This window comes from Saimiri boliviensis, chromosome 11 (assembly GCF_048565385.1).
Source record: "Saimiri boliviensis isolate mSaiBol1 chromosome 11, mSaiBol1.pri, whole genome shotgun sequence".
Classification (NCBI taxonomy): Eukaryota; Metazoa; Chordata; class Mammalia; order Primates; family Cebidae; genus Saimiri; species Saimiri boliviensis.
This window is the reverse complement of record NC_133459.1, coordinates 84,224,673-84,245,873: the sequence shown is the minus strand read 5'-3', so window position 1 is coordinate 84,245,873 and position 21,201 is coordinate 84,224,673. Positions and strand designations below refer to the sequence as shown.

Genomic DNA, 21,201 nt, shown 5'->3' with positions numbered 1-21,201 from the left:
CATGGGATATTGGGAGGATCAAAGAAGATAGTATATATTAAAGTAATGTATACAATAAAGTGATTTTTATTATACTGAATAATGCAAATAAGGAAGATATATTAATTTAAAATGTAAAATAAGATAGATATTATTTTTTACTTTTTCAGAGTTTGAAAAAGTATGAACAACTGAAAAACTGTGTAGGATAAAACTCTAGGGCTTACGTGTAGACTGATTAGCTAAACTTTTTAAAAGTAACTTTATAAAAATAAAATTTGAGAATAATTTTCTACTTGCTGTAATGTCTTTCTGTTAGGTTAACTAGTTGAAAAAAATATTAGGTCAGCCTTTTAATGATTCATTGGATAATGACCAATAGTATTAACATATAATAAAAACATATTTAAACTAAGCAGGTATTAATCTGACAGTTTAAATGCTATATAAATGATAACTACTGTTGAAGCAATTTTGGAAAGTTATCACTCTATGAATATATATACCAGGGCACCAAGAGTTGAAAATACTTACTGAAATAAAAATACGTGGATAATAAATTTTTCTCTTACCTTTATGATTTTAATGAGTTTTTCATCTTCTGGTACATTGGGATTAATTGCAATGACAATGCCATCATATCCATTGTTATTTAAAGTTACCCATGAGCTTTTCAACACAGGCAAGAGAAGCAAGGATAGGAAGAGAATCACCTTCAGACTGAACACCATTTTTGCACGTGGTATGGTAAACCTTTTGGAAATGTACAAAGGGTATTTATGTATCTCTTAACTCAGGAGTTTGCATCAAGACCAAAATATTTGCATAAAGATAGCAAATTACTAAAATATCTTGGTTAACTTTCTTATCTTACTCTAAAGATTTAGTTGTTAGTTAGCATTATGCTGAACACATTTATCATACTTTCCAAGACAGCTGAGTCAGTAAGTATTCAATGAATTGAATAATTCTTTTAGATTGTGTAGTTGCCATCATAGCAGTGGCAGATCTTCATTGAAAGCTTAATTGAAGCTTTTATCATTAGCATCAAATAGTATTAGAGATGTAAATCCTGGGGTTTGTTTATTAAGAAGCACAATCTGGAGGGATGAGGAACTGAAATTAAAGGAACCAGGAAACAGTAGATTAAAAAAAGGATAAAGGGATTTGAGTCAGAATGGCAGCATACTAAGGGTTTATATTTATTCTTTCTGGGAGTAAATAAAAGCACAGTAGTTGAGAACAGCTAAGGGGAATTTTATTTTTATCTTTTGCAATAACTACTTGTATGTTTATTTCAGTCTTGAAATAGCACTGAATGTTCTACATATGTGGATAACCGATAATATGCTCCAGTTAAGCTTTCTTTTTTGGATTAAACACAAAACTTCCTTTGGTTGGAGGAGTTGTACTCATAGCATTGTGAGCTGGCTCTCCAGTCAGATACATGTAAACCTGACTCTTGCCTTGGTCACTCAACAATCAAGTTATTCTTTCTAAGAGTTCTGTGGCTCTGTTTTAGGCCTAATTTCTTTTCTGTGATATCAGACTAATTATGGGATGTTGGAAGAATTAAATGAGACAATTCATGGAAAGTACTCCATAAAAGATTTCTGATACCTATTAAGTACTCAAGACATTATCTATTAATATTAAACATTACATATTATATTATGAATAAAAAACTTGGTATAAATTTTGCCAATTAAATTCTGTTTTCATTACTTTTTTTAATAAAATTTTTAAATATAGTCTTCCATTGTTTAACTGGGGAACTAACTTGCCTGAGCTTGCCTGAGATTAGAGGAAAAACTGTCAGAATGAAACTATAACCTTTAAAAAATGCTCTTGATTATCTCCATCTATTTTGGCAATATCCTATCCATATTGATTCAGTTTAGGTGTGGCCTCACCTGTAACATCTTCCCAAATCATTCATACTACAAGTAATCTTACTTCCTTTGAACTTGTTTGAACGAGTATATTTACTACCTGTATGGCATTTGCTATTATTAATATACATAGTATATCTCCCTACTAGATTGTAAACTCTTCTTTGGAAGGAAGAGATTACTTTTTTGAGTGTAACCTATCCATCTGAATTTCATTAACTATTATATGAGGACAGTAATAGCTATCTAGAAGAAATGTTGTGAAGGTTAAATGAAATAACATGTGGGAAAGCACCCATTATAAATGCTGGTACATAACCGTAAACAAGTTTATTCTTTGCTTTTTCTTGTTCTTTATAATTCATATGAAAAAATATGTGAGTGCTTCTAGGTTCCAGGCCCAGTGGTCTGCTCTTTAGAGAGTACTGAAATGAGTAAAACACAGTCACTGCCTCCAAAGAACTTGAGGATTTGTTGCATAGATTAGATTAGAATACAAAAGATTAAAACAGAAGATGAAGTAAGAAAAAAATTCTAGAAGAGAGTTACAAACACAGTGCTAGGAAGCCAAAAGTTGGGAAATAGTTTTTCTTTTTTTAAAAAAATTTTTTTTTTATTTCCATGGGTTTTTGGGGAACAAGTGGTATTTGTTTACATAAGTTATTTAGTGGTGACTTGTGAGATTTAGGTGTACCCATTTCTTGAACACTATACGCTGAACCCAACTTGTAGTCTTTAAAATTTTTTTTTTTGAGATGGAGTTTCGCTCTTGTTACCCATGCTGAAGTGCAGTGGCACGATCTCGGCTCACTGCAACCTCCACCTCCTGGGTTCGAGCAATTCTCCTGCCTCAGCCTCCTGAGTAGCTGGGATTACAGGCACGCGCCACCATGCTCAGCTAATTTTTGTATTTTTAGTAGAGATGGGGTTTCACCATGTTGACCAGGATGGTCTCGATCTCTTGACCTCGTGATCCACCCGCCTTGGCCTCCCAAAGTGCTGGATTATAGATAGGCATGAGCCACTGTGCCCGGCTGTAGTCTTTCATCCCTCACCCTCTTCCCACCCTTTCCCCCTGAGTCCCCAAAGTTCACTGTGTCATTCTTAGGCCTTTGCATCCTCATAGCTTAGCTCCCACTTAAGAGTGGGAACATATGCTCTTTGGTTTTCTTTTCCTGAATTACTTCACTTAGAATAATAGTCTCCAATCCCATCCAGGTGGCTGCGAATGCTATTAATTCATTCCTTTCTATGGTTGAGTAGTGTTACATCATATATCTATATCATATTTTCTTTATGTACTCGTTGATTGATTGGTATTTGCGTTGGTTCCACATTTTTGCAATTGTGCTGCTATAAGTGTGTGCAAGTATCTATAATGACTTATTTTCCTCTGGGTACTCAGTGGTGAGATTACTGGATAAAATGGTAGTTTTTTTTTTTTTTAAGACGGAGTTTCACTCTGTTGCCCAAGCTGTAGTGAAATGGCATGATGTCAGTTGGAAGTGAAATGGCATGATGTCAGTTGAAACTGGAACTCTACCTCCCAGTTTCAATTCTCCTGCCTCAGCATCCTGAGTAGCTAGGATTGCAGGTGCTTGCCACCATGCCTAGCTAATTTTTGTATTTTTAGTAGAGATGGAGTTTCACCATGTTGGCCAGGTTGGTCTTGAACTCCTGACCTCAGGTGATTCACCCACCTCAGCTTCCCAAAGTGCTGGGATTACAGGCGTGAGCCACCATGCTTGGCCAATGATAGTTCTACTGTTAGTTTTTAAAGGAATCTTCACATTGCTTTGTACTAGTTTGCAAGCTAGTGCTAGTGGTTGTACTAGTTTACATTCCACCAGCAGTGTAGAAGTGTTCCCTTTTCATCGCATCCACGCCACATCTATTATTTTTTGATTTTTGATTATGGCCATTCTTGGGGGAGTAAGGTGGTACATATTTTGGTTTTGATTTGCTTCTCCCTTATCATTAGTGATGTTGAGCAGTTTTTCATATGTTTATTGGTCATTTGTATATCTTCTTTTGAGAACTGTCTATTCATGTCCTTAGCACACTTTTGGATGGGATTTTTTTTTTCTTGCTAATTTGTTTGAATTCCTTGTAGGTTCTAGATAGTAGTCCTTTGTCAGATGTATAGATTGTGAAGATTTTCTCCCACTCTGTGGGTTGCCTGTTTACTCTGCTGACTGTTCCTTTTGTGTTGCAAAAGCTCTTTAGTTTAATTAAGTCCCTGCTATTATCTTTGTTTTTATTATATTTGCTTTTGGGTTCTTCTTTATCATGAAATCCTTGCCTAAGCCAATGTCTAGAGGGGTTTTCTGATGTAAACTTCCAGAATTTTTTTAGTTTCAGGTCTTAGATTTAAGTCCTTGATTCATCTTGAGTTAATTTTTATACAAGGTGAGAGATGAGGATCCACTTTCATTCTCCTACATTTGGTTTGCCAGTTATCCCAGCATCATTTGTTGAATAGGGTGTCCTTTCCCTACTTTATGTTTTTGTTTGCTTTGTGGAAGATCAGTTGGCTATAAGTATTTGGGTTTATTTCTGGGTTCTTTATTCTGTTCCATTGGTCTATGTGCCTATTTTTATAACAGTACCATGCTGTTTTGGTGACTATGGTCTTACAGTATAGTTTGAAATCAGGTAATGTGATGCTTCAGATTTGTTATTTGTACTTAGTTTTGCTTTGGCTATGTGAGCTCTTTTTTGTTCCATGTGAATTTCAGGATTGCATTTTCCAGTTCTGTGAAAAATGATAGTGATATTTTGCTGGGAATTGCATTAAATTTGTAGATTGATTTTGGCAGTGTGGTTATTTTCACAGCATTCATTCTACCCACCGATGAGCATGGCATGTGTTTTCATTTGTTTGCATCATTTATGATTTCTTTCAGCAGTGTTTTGTAGTTTTACTGGTAGAGGTCTTTCACTTTCTTGGTTAGATGAAAATTCCTAAGTATTTTATTTTTTGAAGCTATTGTAAAAGGAGTTGAGTTTGTGATTTGATTCTCAACTTGGTCACTGTTGATATATAGGAGAGCTACTGATTTGTGTAGATTAACTTTGTATCCTGAAAGTTTGCTGAATTCTTATATCAGTTCTAAGCATTTTGGAGGAGTCTTTAGGGTTTTCTAGGTATATAATCATATCATCAGCAAACAGCAACTGTTTGACTTCCCCTTTACTGATTTGGATGTCTTCTATTTCTTTCTCTTGTCTGATTGCTGTGGCTAGTACCTCCATGTTGAATAGAAGTGGTGACAGTGGGCATCCTTATCTTGTTCCAGCTCTCAGAGGGAATGATTTCAAAATTTCCCCATTCAGCTATATACTGGCTGTGGGTTTGTCATAGATGGTTTTTATTACATTGAAATATGTCTCTTGTACGCTGATTTCGCTGAGACTTTAAATCATAAAGGGATGCTGGATTTTGTCAAATGCTTTTTTGTGTGTATTGAGATGATCATGTGATTTTTGTTTTTAATCTTGTTTATGTGGTGTATCACATTTATTGACTTGCATATGTTAAACTATTTCTTCCTCCCTGGTATGAAACCCACTTGATCATGGTGGATTATCTTTTTGATATGTTGTTGGATTCAGTTAGCTACTACTTTGTTAAGGATTTTTGCATCTATGTTCATCAGGGATATTGATCTGTAGTTTCCTTTTTTGGTTATGTTCTTTTCTGGTTTTGGTATTAGAAAGATACTGGCTTCATAGAATGCTGATGTCTTCAGCTACCAGGGTGAGTAGGAAAGGACCATCAGGTGGGGTCAGGCTAGGTGTGTCTGAGCTCAGAGTCTCCTTGGGCAGCTCTTGCTGTGGATGCTGTGGGGAATGGGTTTATGGTTCCCAGGTCAATATAATGATGTTCCCAGGAGGATTATGGCTACCTCTGCTGTGTTACACAGGTTGTCAGAGAAGTGGGGAAAAGCTAGCAGTCACAGGGTTCACCCATCTCCCAAGCATCCCAGAAGGCTGGTCTCATTCCCATCATGGCCCCCACCCCTACAAACAGCACCAAGTCTGTTTTCAGGCAGTGGGAGAGCAGGGTTGAGAACTTGCCCCAGGTTACTAGCCTCCCATGTGTGACAGCAAGCAGGGCTTTTGTGCCTTCCTGCCTGTGGAGTCTGCACACTACATTCACACCTTCCCCAGAATTCTGGCCAGGAGATTTGTGTTTGGTTGGAATTGTTACAAAGTTCAGTGGGAAGTTTCCTTCTCCCTGTGGCCTTTTCCCAGTATCTCTGGGAGCTCTCTCCAAGGACCCTGTGGACAAGGCAGAAATGACTCTCCAGAGGACCTAGATTGCCTAAAGGGCTTCTCCTGTTGCTTCCTCCACCTCTGTATTTAGCTTGACTCTCTAAATTAACTCAGCTCCAGGTAAGGTCAGAATGTTCTCCCATAATATAGACCTTCAGGTTCCCCAGTGAAGGTGTGTATTCACAGATGGACAATCCCCCTTTCCCATTTCCACACCTTGGGCACTCACAGTATTTTTGGTGTCTCCTGGGTCCTGTAGGTTCAATTTGCTTCCTTTGGAGGGTCTGTGGGTTCTCTCAACTTTCCTGGCTTATTCTTGCAGTAGTTTTGGAGCAAAAGGTCATAATGCAAGTCTCCACACATTGCTCTGTCTGTCTGTATGGGAGCTGCAATCCAGTCATGCCTCCTGTCCACCATGATCCCTTAGTTTTTCCACTTGTAGCTTACTAAGCTTTTTAAAGATAATTATTTTGATTTCTTTGTTAAGCAATTCATATATCTCTATTTCTTTGGGGTCAGTTACTAGAGGTTTATTCTTATTATTTTGGTGGCATTATAGTTCCTTGATTTTTTATGTCCTTTGCAGCTTTGCCTTGTTATCTTTCCATTTGAAGAAGCAATAGACTTCTCAAGTCTTTTATTACTGGCATTGGGAGAGAACCATCTTCTGGCTAGAGATCTGGAGGTATCTCAGACCGTGTCAACTGATGTATCCTCCTACTGTGCTTATTCCTTCTTGGGGGGTAGTGTCAGAATTGTATACCTTCCCTTGATCTCATAAAACCAGGTTAGGTAGTGAGAACTTTTCACTTACTTCTCCTAGGGCTGATCTGAGTGATCTGGAATGATCAAAGTGATCAAAGTTTGTACCTTCTCCCAGGTTAGCAGAGTTGAGCCATCTGTTGATATCTGTGCACTGTCTTTGCAGGCTTATGTCTGCCATCTTCAGGGGAGCACATGCACTGCCTTCAGGGGAGTCTGGGGTGCCATCTGTGAAGGAGTGCAAGGTGCTGGCAGTGATGATGATGGTGGGAGTGTGTGCATGGAGTGCTGTGACATGTCAGTTAATTGGGAGTTTCACATGTGATACACCCTGACAGGGTTCATGGGTGGTATCTGCAGGCCAGCCAGTAGCATCTGTGGCCAGTTATTGAGATCTGTTTGCCCACTGCTTTGAGCTTCTGCTCCTTTTTAGTGCTTCTTGCTGTCAGACAATTCAGTTGTGCTAATCCCCTCAGTGTTCTGGATGGGGCAGGATAGAACTGGGTTTCTTGGCATCAATCTTCAATGCTGGTATAGCTGGGTGCTCACTTTGCCCTCACTTCCACCTGTGGAAGAAATCATCAACCAAGGGGCTCTTCCTCAGCATGGAGCTGCATCATCTTGTTTAGGGGGTGATGTGCATAAAACGAAACAGTTCTTTCCTGCTTTAATGAATAAATTATTTAATTTTTTGCTCCACCATTATTCTGGAACATCTCAGCTAGAGTCCTAAGCTCCCAAAAGGTATTATTGTCCATGGGTGATTGTAAAATTGGTGTTTCTCTGGGTAATTGAGGGTTGCAGCCTCCTATCCATTATCTTGCTGATATCACTCTCTAGATAGAATTTTATTTATCTTCTTGCACTTAGCGCAAAGTATCGGAAATTTGGTACATAAACATTTAATATACGTATGTCAATGGCCTTTAAAATTATAAGTAACTTAACGAATGCTCAAAATATTCTAAAGGAGTTAGGTTTATGAACAAATATTTATCTAGGGCCTGTATGAGTCACTCACTATTCTAGGCATTGAAAACAGAGTAATTTTCAAGTTGGATAGAGGTTCTTGCCCTCAAGATGTTTATAGTTTAGTGGGAATAATAAACATAGAAAGCCTGAATCAAGAGGTGACATTTAACTTGAGGCTTGAATGCTGGGAAGGAGTTACCAGTGTGAATATCTAGGGAAAGGATATAATAGGCAGAAAAACAGCAAGTATAAGGTCCCTGAGAGAAAAATGAGCTTTCATATTTGAGTGAAATAGTGATGGCTAGTGTGGCTGAAATGCAATGTAGGAGGTAGGTGAAGACAGAAAGATAAGCAGAGGCTAGATCACATAGAGCTTTGAAAGTTATGGAAAGGAGCTGAATTTTACTTTGAGCAAAATGGGAAGACATTAAAGGGGTCTTCAGAAGGAGAATGATATACCTTGATTTGTGGTTCCAGATAATAGCCTTGTGAAGAAAAGTGGTAGAGGTCCAAGAGGTGAGTCAGGAAAATCAATTAGGAAACTATTTTAATAGTTCATATAAGAAGTCATGGTGGCTTGGGCTCCAGTTATACAGCAGAAAAGGTGAGGAACTGATTTTGAATTTATTTTGCAGGTAGTGCTAATAGGCCTTGATTTGGTGTGACGTGTGAGGAAAACGGACCACACAAGGATAACTCTTAGATTTTTTACCTTAGTCTTGAACGTATGATACTATCATTCACTGAGATGAGACAGGCTAGGAGGACTGTGGAGTAGTTGACTTTGTTGAGAAATAAAATAAAAGCTTATTATTGGCATTGCCAAGATAAAGATCATTAGCAAAATTAACAAGAAGAAACCTTATAGGAACAGGTCTAGAAGAGAATGGACAGTGATGAAGCAGGATGGTGACTACAGATAAATCTTTTCAAGGGATTTTGCTGTGAAGAGAAACAGAAATGGTCACTGGCTGAGAGAGGTGTTTAAGATGGAACTATTATAGCAACTATAATGATGGAAATGATCCACTGGAGAAACAACATTTGATGATGTAGGGCTAAAGTGGGGACATTACGGGAAAAAAATTGGAATATTTGAAATAGGTGAGAAGTCAGAGAATGTCAGTACATCTGAAGAAGATTGTGAAATTCATTATGGGAAATGTGCTTACTTTGTCATTAGGAGGCAGATATCAGGCAGTTTCCTACTGTCAGGTGATACCTTATTCTGCCTGTTTTTCCATCTGTTTCCCTTGTTATCTGGTTTTCCAATCTTCTGTCTGATGCATGCCAGAATGTAAGTTCAAAAGATTCCCCATGGTGATCTCTTTATTGTGCTTTATGTGTAGTATGTTTAAAATGATGTTTCCCAATCCAAAGCCTATTAATTCTAAATACAAAAAGAGCTGGATACCATATATGTAGATAAATGTGATTACACTAATGATAATGACTCAAATATAAATTGCAATTTTTCCTAATTTGACTTCTAATCATTCTTCATGTCTCAAGTAGTTTTCCCAGAAAGATTCTATGTATGTCTTGCAGGAGCATATCAAAGATTATATAAGCTAAATCCTTCCTCTCCTTGATTTACTTTGTCCTAAGAGTCTCCAGAGGTGAGTTTTGTCATAACCACTGTGACTATCATATACTTCTACATGCTGATGTCCTTGCCAAGGGGTTGTCTACAGAAGTCAACTCTTGAGGTACCTGGGGTGGCTATAGCCTAACTTTGAACTCTCCTATTCCCTCACCCTATTAATAAAAAGTGCCTTGAGAGAATTTTTTTTAGAGATTCAATTTCTATGTTGACATTTTAAATTTTTCATCAGTTTCTTTAATGTATTTATAATTTTTTCTTAATTATGGTTCACATTTTCCAAGTTCTTCAAGTCCCCCATTTAAAAAATTATATGCACTGCTATATGCTTAAACCTAGTTGTTTTTAAAATAAATATAGAGATTTAAATAAGTATTATTTCCTCCCAGAAAAAGTGTGCCCTTTCTTTTTGAGGAGTCAAGCTGAGTCAGTGCTGAGCTGCAGCTTTAGGTAGTTTCAGTTCACCTCTAGTTTCAAATATCTAGATAGTATTACCTGTTCTGTGTTTATTACAGGTCTCTCCTTCTAAAGGGATTTTGAGACCTAAGCACTTTGAGACTTTTTGCTTTCCAGCCCAGCCACCAGCCTGTTGTGCTGCTGCTTACTCAACAAAGGTCTCATGGAGAGAATTGGTAGGTAGGCAGAATACCTCTACACTTGATCTCCTATAGATTCCAATCTGTTACACCAGTATGCATGGCTGTTAAACGTTCTGCTGGCTTTGCCTTACTTCAGCAGAGTTCCTCTGCTTAAAACACACCCTGTCTTTGTGCCCATGCTTCCTTTGGGAAGAGTTTTTCCCTTTCTGGAATTTAGTTTCTTAGATTTATATATATATATGTAGCTTATTCTCTCCCTTTTCTGAACACCAACTCATTCATTTTGACATTTAAATAAGCTATATATAGTTTATATGTAAACTATTTATAAACCCTATATAACCACTTATATACAGTGAGATGTCAATCACCACCTGAAGAGATCACCACCTGCAGACGCTGACTCAAATGCACTCTCACGTTCATTACAGTGATTCAAGTGGGCTAGGGTCATCGGCTGCTTTCAGAGGGTGATTGCAGCCAACTGACCACGACTCCCTCTCCATCCTCACATTTATTCAGTATAAATTTCATAACAGGGGTTCTAACTCAACATTCTTGTGGGTAATTAACATGGTAATTATCCACAAAAGAGTGGTTTATGAATGATAAAAGCTTTTGGTTCCAGGGGTCAGAGTAAACACCATTGACAGGTAATTCCCCTTTGACCTCCCCCTGAGAGGACCATCAGCCAAGTTTACATGAGCAAACAAATTGGAATAGAGACAAAGGAATGTGGGCTAAACAGACTTAGCTGGGGAAACTTTATTGCTGTATCTTTTACCCTATGACTTAAAATTCTAATGTAATGAACTGACTACCTTAGCCTGTTCCATCAAAGCCTTTGGCCTTCCAAAAGGTTTGAGACTATAATCTTCTAACCTTTCCTAATATTTTGCCAGTCATCCCAAGTAAATATCAACATGCAGTTTACATATAAACTATATATAAAAATAGTTAATTTAAATGTTAAAATAAGTGAGTTGGTGTTCAGAGAAGGGAGAGAAGTAAGCTTGGATTCAGGGAAGGGTTAAATAGATATGACTGAAATTAAGCCAAAATTGGTTAGTGAGTACAAAAATACTGTTTAGATAGAAGGAATGAATTACTTTATTTAATAGCACTATAGAGAAATTATAGTTAACATTAATTTATTATGTAATTCAAAAAACTAGGAGAGAAGAATTGTGGTGTTCCTAACACAAATAAAAGATAAATGTTTGAAGTAATGGATATCCCTATTACTCTGATTCGATCATTGCACATTGTATGCATGTATCAAAATATCACATGTACCTCAAAAGTATATACAACTATAATATATCAATAAAAATTCAAAAACATTCTAAAAACATCTAAAAAGGCCTAAAAGTTAGACACCTAATTTTGTGCTATGGAAAACAGCATTAGAAGGGAGTAGAAACATTAAATAAATGAATTTGCACAGTAAAAAATTTGTTTAGGTACCAGTGTAAGTCCCTGTTAGTGGAGCTAACCTTACTCAATGACAGTTTTCTATTTTTCACATATTTAATAAAGAGTCTGAAAACTTTCCATTCTTTTGTTCATATCTAATTATTCATATCAGATATGCAGTGTTTACTGGAATCATAAAAAAAAAACCAGAAAAACTGGTTCTAGAACCCAGAATTTGACTGTTAATCATTGTTATCTGGCAAGATTTATGTAACTTTAATCATAAGGTTCATGATATGGTTTGGCTCTGTGTCCCCACTCAAATCTCATCTTGAATTGTAATCCTAATTGTAATCCCCCTATGTTGAAGGAAGGACCTAGTATGAGGTGACTGTATCATGGGGGCAGGTTTCCCTATGCTGTGCTAGTGATAGTGAGTGAATTCTCATAAGATCTGATGGTTTTAAAAGTGGCCCTTCCTCTTTTGTTCTTTCTTTCCTGCTGCCTTGTAAAGAAGTTCACTACTTCTCCTTTTGCAATGATTGTAAGTTTTGTGAGACCTCCCCACCAATGCAGAACTGTGATTTAAATTAAACCTCTTTTATTTATAAATTATCCAGTCTCTGGTAGTAACTTTATAGCAGTGTGGAAATGGACTAACACAGTTCATGAACTTGGATTTAGAACTGTGTGTTGTTAAACTCCCATAAGGATATAATAATAGATTGTTAAGTATAAATTAAAGGCCTGTACGAAAGTAAATTTACCATATTTACCTGGACTCCACAGCCTGTCATCCACCATATTTTGAATTGAGCATATGTAGAGAGGAGAACAAATTTTGTTTAACATGATTTATAACTTTTAAATTTTTAAATGCATATTCCTTGTACCATATTGTACCATTTATACACAAATGTTAGGAATGTATCTCTTAGCCTTATTTTTCACTGTGCTCTTGCCACTTTATTCTGCTAGCCTTTATGGTTTCTCTTTGTTCCCCACATGCCCAGCTCTTTTTATTTTGTTTTATTTTTTAAGATAGTTATGCCTTTGTTTTGTCGCTCCCTCTTTCTGTAATGCCCTTTCTCTTTTGCTTCCTGGTAGAATTTCTCACTCTTCAAAGTTCAACTAAAATGCTGCTTCTTGGGAAGCCCATCTGACCATTTGGTCATTCCCTCCTCTGTGATTCCACAGACATTTTAGTTGTATGTGTTATATCACCTACAATATATCACCAACTTTGAAAAACAGGTTTTTACTGTCTTATTCTGTTATCTTAACGATAAACTCTTAAAATTCTTAGCGACACTTGCAAGGACCCCACCTTATCACAGCCCAAATACTTAATTCTTCAGTCTCATCTCTTACTCTGGTCAGATTATTCTATTTCTCAACTGCTTGAGGCTCTTTTCTCAAACTTTTTAAACATGCTGTTCCTTTTGTCTTGGGCATTATTTTCTACACCTTTTGGTGCCTCTCTCCTCATTCCTTCTTAAAATTTTTAGCTAAAAATTTACTTCCTTTGAGAAACTTTCTATGACTCTTTGATTATGTTAGTTTTCCCTGATATAAAAGTGCCCACAGCACTCGATACTCTGCACTTAAATGGTATATTCTATCTTTGTTTATCCATCTATTAATGCTATCTTCTCCATTGGATTTCATGAGTATGCCTGTCTTGTTCACAATTATATACTCATTACTTTAAGCATGTATCCGTTACTTCAAAGGCATTGGCTAAATATTTCTTAACAAAATGAATGGAAGGCTGAATTCAAAACTTCATGAGAGAAGTCTTCCCACTCATCTCATTCTCCAAGTGCTTATTTAATGCCAGGCATGGAGTGTGTACTGAATGCTATCATTAAATTTCATTCTTATAAATATGTTTCCTTTGTTTATGACTTATTTGCAACATCATACTTAAAATTTTAAAGTAAAGTTGGGTCAATTTTACCATTTAAAGTACTTGTATGTTTTCTGTATTTTCCTGTAATCCTCTATGAAACATTTAGTATTATTTATGGATCTCCTGCTGAGTTTAAAGACCTCTCCCTATTCAGGACTCTAGATAGCTGCATTCTCTCCCGAAGGTGATTTCATCCAAATCTGTATTTGTAAATACCATTTATAGGCTGATAACTCTCAGACTTGTTGTGTACTTAAAATTCCAGATTGTCGTAACCTATTGTCTACTGAACAACTTTACTTGGGTTGCTAATGGGTATCTTAAACATGACATATATTAAGTGGAGCTCTAAAATCTCTCTCCTTATTGACAATAATAAATTCTTATTCCTTTAGGAAGAGATGGAATGATATTTGGTCATAAGAAAATAGTAACAACAGAACAGATTTTACTCATCTCATAGATCAATGTCCGCTTCTTATCAGAGCACACACCTCTAAAAGTTGGCCAAGGAGGCTGGGTGCAGTGGCTCATGCCTGTAATCCCAGCACTTTGGGAGGCCAAGGTGGATGGATCACAAGGTTAGGAGTTCGAGACTAGCCTGGCCAACATGGTGAAACCCCATCTCTACTAAAGATAAAAAAAAATTAGCTGGGCATGGTGGCTCATGCCTGTAATCCCAGCTACTCAGGATTCTGAGGCAGAAGAATCCCCTGAACCTGAGAAACGGAAGTTGCAGTGAGCCAAGATTGCGCCATTGTACTCCAGCCAGGATGACAGGGCCAGATTCCATCTCACAAAAAAAAAAAAAAAAAAAAAAAAAAAAAAAAGCTGGCCAAGGAGCAACTTCTATGGCCATCAGTACTATAATCAGTCAATCTTTAAACATTCTCTCTGAAGTGTTTTTCATTATTTTCAAGATTTTATGCTTCCTCAAATCAAATATATCAGTAGTTGGTTTTCTTCAGAGTCTTCACATAGAAACACAGCTCTTCTTTACTTAGCACACACAAAAAGTCAAATTTTGCTTTCAGATACATAATGGAAGCCAATTCCTGTAAAAACCTACAAACATGATTCTTCTCCAGTTTTCATCTTAGTATGGGATCACCATCTTTGAGTCTTCTCTTGAATTTACATAGCACATCTTATATATCAGCATGTTATGGCAACTGTATTTTAAAAATATGCTTTGAATCTTTCTTCTAGAGCATATGGTTAATTGTATGGATTGAACCAAGACTATCAGTTTTTTCACAAGTTACTTAAGCTTTTTCATACCTTAGAATTATAATGGTACCTGTTTCATAGGATTTAATGAATCAATACATGGAAAGTACACAGAATAGTTCCTGACATCTAATAAATACTATCTACACATTAACTGTTATCACTGTGACTTACACCCTAATCCAAGCTACTGTTATCTCTGCAAAAGCCTCTTATTTAGCATACCTCTTTTCACTCTTGCCTGGACAAAATCCAATTTCCACATGGCAGCCTAAATGATCTTTTTAGAAAATCAATTTTATTGAAGTGTACCTTATATACAAAAAGTCCATTTAAATCATATATTTCTGTACATTTTGAAAAATTATGTACCTATGTAACTTTGGTACAGTTAAGATACAGAACATTTCCATTATGCCAAATAGTTCCCTTGTATACCTTTTTAATCCATCTTTCTTCCCTATCCCCAGTACTAGGCAATCACTAATCTAATTTCTGTCACTATTGATTAGGTTATACTTATTAGAATTTCATATAAATAGAATTGTACAGTATGTATTCTTTAGTGTCTGGTTCCTTTCATTCAGCATAATGTTTTTGAGGTTCATTCATACTCTTGCATGAATCAGTAGCTCATTCCTATTTATCATTGAGTGGCATTCCATCACATGAATGCTATTTTACTTAGCTTATCCATTCACCAGTTGGTGAACATTTACTTTTCTTTTTACTTTTTTTGGTTATTATGAATAAAGCTACCATGAACATTTGTGTACAGATCTTTTAATGGACATATTTTCATTTTTTCTCAGGTAATTTTAGGAATCGAATTGTAGAGTAGAATACTAAATGTATGTGCAACTTTATGAGAAACTGCTGAACTGTTTTCCAAAGTAGTTGTACTATTTTATGCTCCTATAATCAATGTATGAGAGTTCCAATTGATCCATATCTTTGCCTAATTTTCATATTGTCAGTCTTTCATACAGTGTAATGGTTACATAGCAGTTTTACATTGTGGTTTTAATTTACATTTCTCTGATGACAAATTATTTTGAAACTCTTTTCATTTGATTTTTAGCTAGTTATATGTCCTTTTTAATGGAGTATTTCTTCAAATATATTGCCAATTTTTAGTTCCATTGTTTGTCATTATTGATCATCTTATTATTATTGTCATTTTATTATTAAAAGACATTTACAGTTGAGTGTATATATTTTCTTAATTATATCCTTTGAACAGCAGAGAGCTTTAATTTTGATAAGGTTAAATTAATGAAAATTTTATGTTTTTTTACGTTCTGCTAAAACATTTACTACTTCAAGGTCATGAAGACTTTCTCTAGTTTTCTCCTAGAAGTTTTACAATTTTAGATTGCATAGTTATGTATGTGATAATTTGGAGTTAATTCTTTTTCCATATGGGACACAGTAAAGGAAAGTTTCATTTTATTTCCATATTAATATCTGGTTGTTTAAATGTTCAACTAGAGTAGATAATACTGAACATCTTTCCAAAGTTTGGTTCCTAAATTTGATGGAAGACATGAATTTACACATTCAACAAATTTAAGAGGAGCAAGATGGTGGAATAGAAGATTCCACCCATCATCCTTGCCACAGGGACACCGATTTAACATTTTTTTTTTTTTATTTGAGAGAATGTCACTTTGTCACCCAGTCTGGAGTACAGTGGTATGATCTTGGCTCACTGAAACCTCTGCCTCCCAGGTTCAATACATGGAAAGTACACAGAATTTCTCCTGCCTCAGTTTCTCCTGCCTCAGCCTCCTGAATAGCTGGGACCACAGGTGCACACCACCATGCCCAGCTAATTCTTGTGTTTTTAGTAGAGACAGGGTTTCACCATGTTGGCCAGGTTGGTCTCAAACTCCTGACCTCAGTTGATCCACCTGCTTTCACCTCCCAAAGTGCCTAGATTACAGGCGCAAGACACCATGCTCAGCCAAATTTAACAATTATGTACACAGAAAAAACATCTTCATAAGAACAAAAAATCAGGTGAGCTCTCTTAGTACCTTGTATTTACTATATGTCACTGAAAGAAGCACTGAAGAGATAGAAAAAGGAACCTTAAATCACTGACGCCACCCCTACCCCAACTCTAGCAGTGGTGACTTGGTGCAGAGTGTCTCTGAGCACTGGGGAAGGAAGAGCACAGCAATTGTGAGAAATTGAACTCAGTCTGTCATGATAAAGCATAAAGGAAAACTGGACCAAACTCAGCTGACACCCCCTCTATGAAAGGAGCATTAAAATCAGCCCTAGCCAGAGGCAAATTGTAGATCCCAGAGATCAGAACTGAAGTTCCCACAAACCTCACCACTGAGGGCTGGAGTGCTCTGGCTCTCTGAGTAAACTTGAAAGGCAGTCTAGGACATAAGAACTGCAACTCTTAGGTGAGTCCTGGTGCTGAACTAGGCCTAGAGACAGTGGACTGGGGGGCATGTGACATACTGAGATACCAGCTTGGGCAGCTAAGGGAGTGATGGCATCACCCCTCCCCTAACCCCAGCCTGCACCACTCACAGCTCTGAAAGAGACCCTTTCCTTCCTTCTGCTTAAGGAAAGGACAGGGAAGGGTGGGGAGGACTTTGTCTTGCATCTTAGATAGCAGCTCAGCCACAACAGATAAGGCACTGGTCATACACTGTTCCAGACCCTAGTTCCCAGAAGTTTTTAGACACATCCTAGGACAGAAGGAAACTTGTTCTTTTCAAGGGAAGAATCCAGTTCTGGCAGGGCCTATCACCTGCTGACTAAAGAGTCCTTGGGCCCTGAAAAACCAGTAGTGAGGTAGTGTACTGTGGACCTTGGGTGAAACTCTGAGACTTGTGGCTTCAGTTGAGACTCAGCACATTTCCAGCTGTGGTGGCTATGGGGAAAAACTCCTTCTGCTAGAGAAAAGGAGAGAGAAAAGTAAAGGAGACTTTATGCTGCCACTTAGGTACCAGCATGGCCACAGTGGGGTAGAGCATCAGTGGGATCTTGCAGTCCTTAATTCTAGTACATTACTCTTGGGCAGCATAACTGGACCTGCCCTGGGCCAGAGGAGAGCCTATTGCCCTGAAGGATGAGTCCCAGACCATGCAGAATTCACCACAAGCTGACTTAAGAGCCCTCGAGTCTTAAGAGAACATCAGCAATAGTCTGGCAGAACTCCATGTGGCCTGTAGTGGTGGTGGCTAGGGGGGTGAGGCTCCTCTGCTTTTGGAAAGGGGAAGGAAGTGTATCTTATGGTTTGAGTGCCAGCTCATCTGCAATACAATAGAACACTAGGTAGACTTCTGACGTTTTTGACTCTAGTCCCTGACACCCAGATGGCACCTCTGGATCCACCCAGCGCTGGGGGAAACTTATCAGGTTGAAGGAAAAGACACTGACATGGCTGGCTTTGCCATCTTCTGATTGTAGAGCCCCAGGGTCTTGAACAAATATAGGCAATTGCCAGGGAGTGGTTATAGCAGGCCTTGGGTGAAATTCAGTGCTGTGCTGGCCTGGTCTGTGCTGCCTAGGTCTGAGCCAGTACAGCCATAGTGGTGGTGGCCATAGGGGTGCTTGTCACTCCACTCCAAGTTTTAGATGGCTCAGAACAGATAGAGACTTTGTTTGTTTGGGAGAAAGTAAGTGAAGATAACAAGAGTCTTCACCTTGTAATCCAGAGAACTCTCCTGGACCTTGTCCAAGACCATAAAGGCAGTACCACTATGAATCTGCAAGAACCACAGGATAACTAGGCTTGGGATGCCTCTAAAGTAATACAGCTTAGATCACAACACCCAAGTTCTTTTAAATATATGGAAAGCCTTTCCAAGAGGGATGGGTACAAACAAGTCTAGATTCCTCTATCTACATGAATAAACTCTTCAATGAACAGAAACTGAAGAAAATCCACAGACATCAAGACCATCCAGGAAAATATGACCTCACCAAATGAACTAAATAAAACACCAGGGATCAATCCTGGAGAAACATAAATATGTGACCTTTCAGAAATGGAATTCAATATAGCCGAGGAAGCTCAAAGAAATTCAAGACAACACAAAGAAGGAATTCCGAATTCTATTAGATAAATTTTACAAAGAGGTGGAAATAATTAAAAAGAAGCACAAATTCTAGAGTTGAAAAATGCAATTGGCATACTAAAGATGTTTAAGAGTCTTAATAGCAGAATTGTTCAAGTAGAAGAAAGAATTAGTGAGCCTGAAGACAGTCTATTTGAAAATACACAGTTAAAAGAGACAAAAAAAAAAAAAAAAAAGAATAAAAAAACAAGAAAGCATGCATATGGGATATAGAAAACAGCCTCAAGACAGAAAACCTAAGAATTATTGAACATAAAGAGGAGGTAGAGAAAGAGATAGGGGTAGAAAGTTTATTCAGAGATCACAGAGAACTTACCAAACCTAGAGAAAGGTATAAATATCCAAACACAAATATAACAAGAGTGTTATAGAACACCAAGTATATTTAAACAAAAGAAGGATACCTTAAAGCATTTAATAATCAAATTCCCAATGATCAAAGAGAAAGGATTCTAAAATGAAGAAGAGAAAAGAAACAAGTAATGCACAAAGTAGCTCCAATACCTCTGGCATCAGACTTCTTATTGGAAACCTTACAGGCCAAGAGAGAGTGGCATGATGTACTTGAAGTGCTGAGGGAAACCAAAAACTTTTATTCTAGAATAGTAAATCCAGTGACAATATTCTTCAAACAAAGAAGGAGAAATAAAGGTTTTCCCAGACAAAAGCTGACAGTAGTAAGTATACAGAAAAACACACAATATTATAACACTGTAACTATGGTGTGTGACCTGCTTTATCCTAAACAGAAAGACTAAACAATGAACCAATAAAAAATAACTAAACAACTTTTCAAGACATAGTACAATAAGATATAAATAGAAACAACAAAAAGTTAAAAACCTGGGGGAATGAAGTTAGTGTGCATAATTTTTATTAGTTTTCTTTTTGCTTGTTTATGCGAAGTATTAAGTTGTTATCAGCTTAAAATAATAGATTGTAAAATAGTATTTGCAAGCTTCATGGTAACCTCAAACAATAAAATATACAATGAATACACAGGAAAAATAAAAACAAGAAACTAATTCATAAACCAGAGAAAATTGCCTTTACTAAAAAAAGACAGGAAGGAAAAAGAGAAGGAAGAGACCACAAAAAAAACCAAAATAAAATAAAATAAAATAACAAAATGATGGGAGTAAGTCTTTACTTATCTATATAACACTGCATGTAAATGGACTAAACTCTCCAATCAAAACACAGAGCGACTGAATGAATGGAAGTGTTTAGGTTGGTGCAAAAGTATTTGCGGTTTTTGCCACTAAAAGTAATGGCAAGAACCACAATTACTTTTGCACCAACCTATAGTAGAATCATCGATCTGTTGCTTACAAGAAGCACACTTCACCTATAAACATAGACTAAAAATAAAGGGATGGAAAAAGATATTCTGTGCCAGTGGAAACCAAAGAATAGCAGGAGTAGCTATACTTGTATCAGACAAAATAGATTTCAGGACAAAAACTATAATGAGACAAAGATTACTATTTAATAATGAAGGAATCAGTTCAGCTAAAGAATATAAAAAAATTAAATATATACACTAAACACTAGAGCACCCAGATACATAAGGCAAATATTATTAGAGTGGGTGAGAGACAGACCTTCACACAGTAATAACTGGAGACTTCAACACCCCACTTTCAGCATTGGACAGAACTTCCAGACAGCAAATCGGCAAACAAACAAACAAACAAACAAACAACAACAACAACAAATCTCAAACATAATCTACTATATAAGCCAAATGTATCTAGTAGATCTAGCAGATATTTACAGAACACTTAGTCCAATGGCTGCAGAATACACATTCTTCTTATCAACACATGAGCCATTCCCAAGGATAGATAATATGTTAGCTCACAAAACAAGTCTTAAAACATTAAAAAAAAATTGAAATAATATCAAGCATCTTCTTTGACCACAATGGAATAAAACTGCAAATTAATATCAAGAGGAATTTTGGAAACTATACAAATACATGAAAATTAAACAATAAACTCCTGGATGACCAGTGGATCAAGGAAGAAATTAAAAAGAAAATTAAAAAATTTCCTGAAATAAATGATAATGAAAACACAGCATACCAAGACCTATTGGATACAGAAAAAACAGTACAAAGAGGAAAGGTTATAGCTATCAGTGCCTACATCAAAACGAGAAAAAACAATCTAATGATACATCCTAAAGAACCAGAAAAGCAAGAGCAAAGCAAATCTAAAATTAATAGAAGAAAAAAATGATAAAGATCAGAGCAGAAATAAATGAATTTGAAATGACAAAAACAATACAAAAGATCAGTGAAACAAAAGTTGTTTTTTTGAAATGTTAAAATTGACAAACCTTTAACCAGACTAAAAAGAATAGATAGAAGATCCAAATAAATAAAATCATAAAAGAAAAAGGAGACATTACAACTGATACTGCAGAAATTCAAAGGATCATTAGTGAC

At 36.7% G+C, this 21,201-nt stretch overlaps 1 protein-coding gene across 18 annotated transcripts in view; it reads right to left on the bottom strand.

Moving 5' to 3' along the window:
• The window catches only part of LOC101033254 (calcium-activated chloride channel regulator 1-like), a 183,442-nt gene that overhangs the window by 28,787 nt on the left and 133,454 nt on the right, over window positions 1–21,201 (bottom strand). For 13 of the 18 annotated variants that reach the window (XM_074381119.1, XM_074381121.1, XM_074381123.1 and 10 more), the window contains one exon: window positions 552–21,201. This exon is cut by the window's right edge. In XM_074381119.1, coding sequence (XP_074237220.1) covers window positions 552–710 — 159 coding nt within the window. In that variant the 5' untranslated portion in view covers window positions 711–21,201. The remainder of the gene's footprint in view (window positions 1–551) is intronic. The other 5 variants (XM_074381117.1, XM_074381124.1, XM_074381133.1 and 2 more) reach the window with 1 other exon arrangement.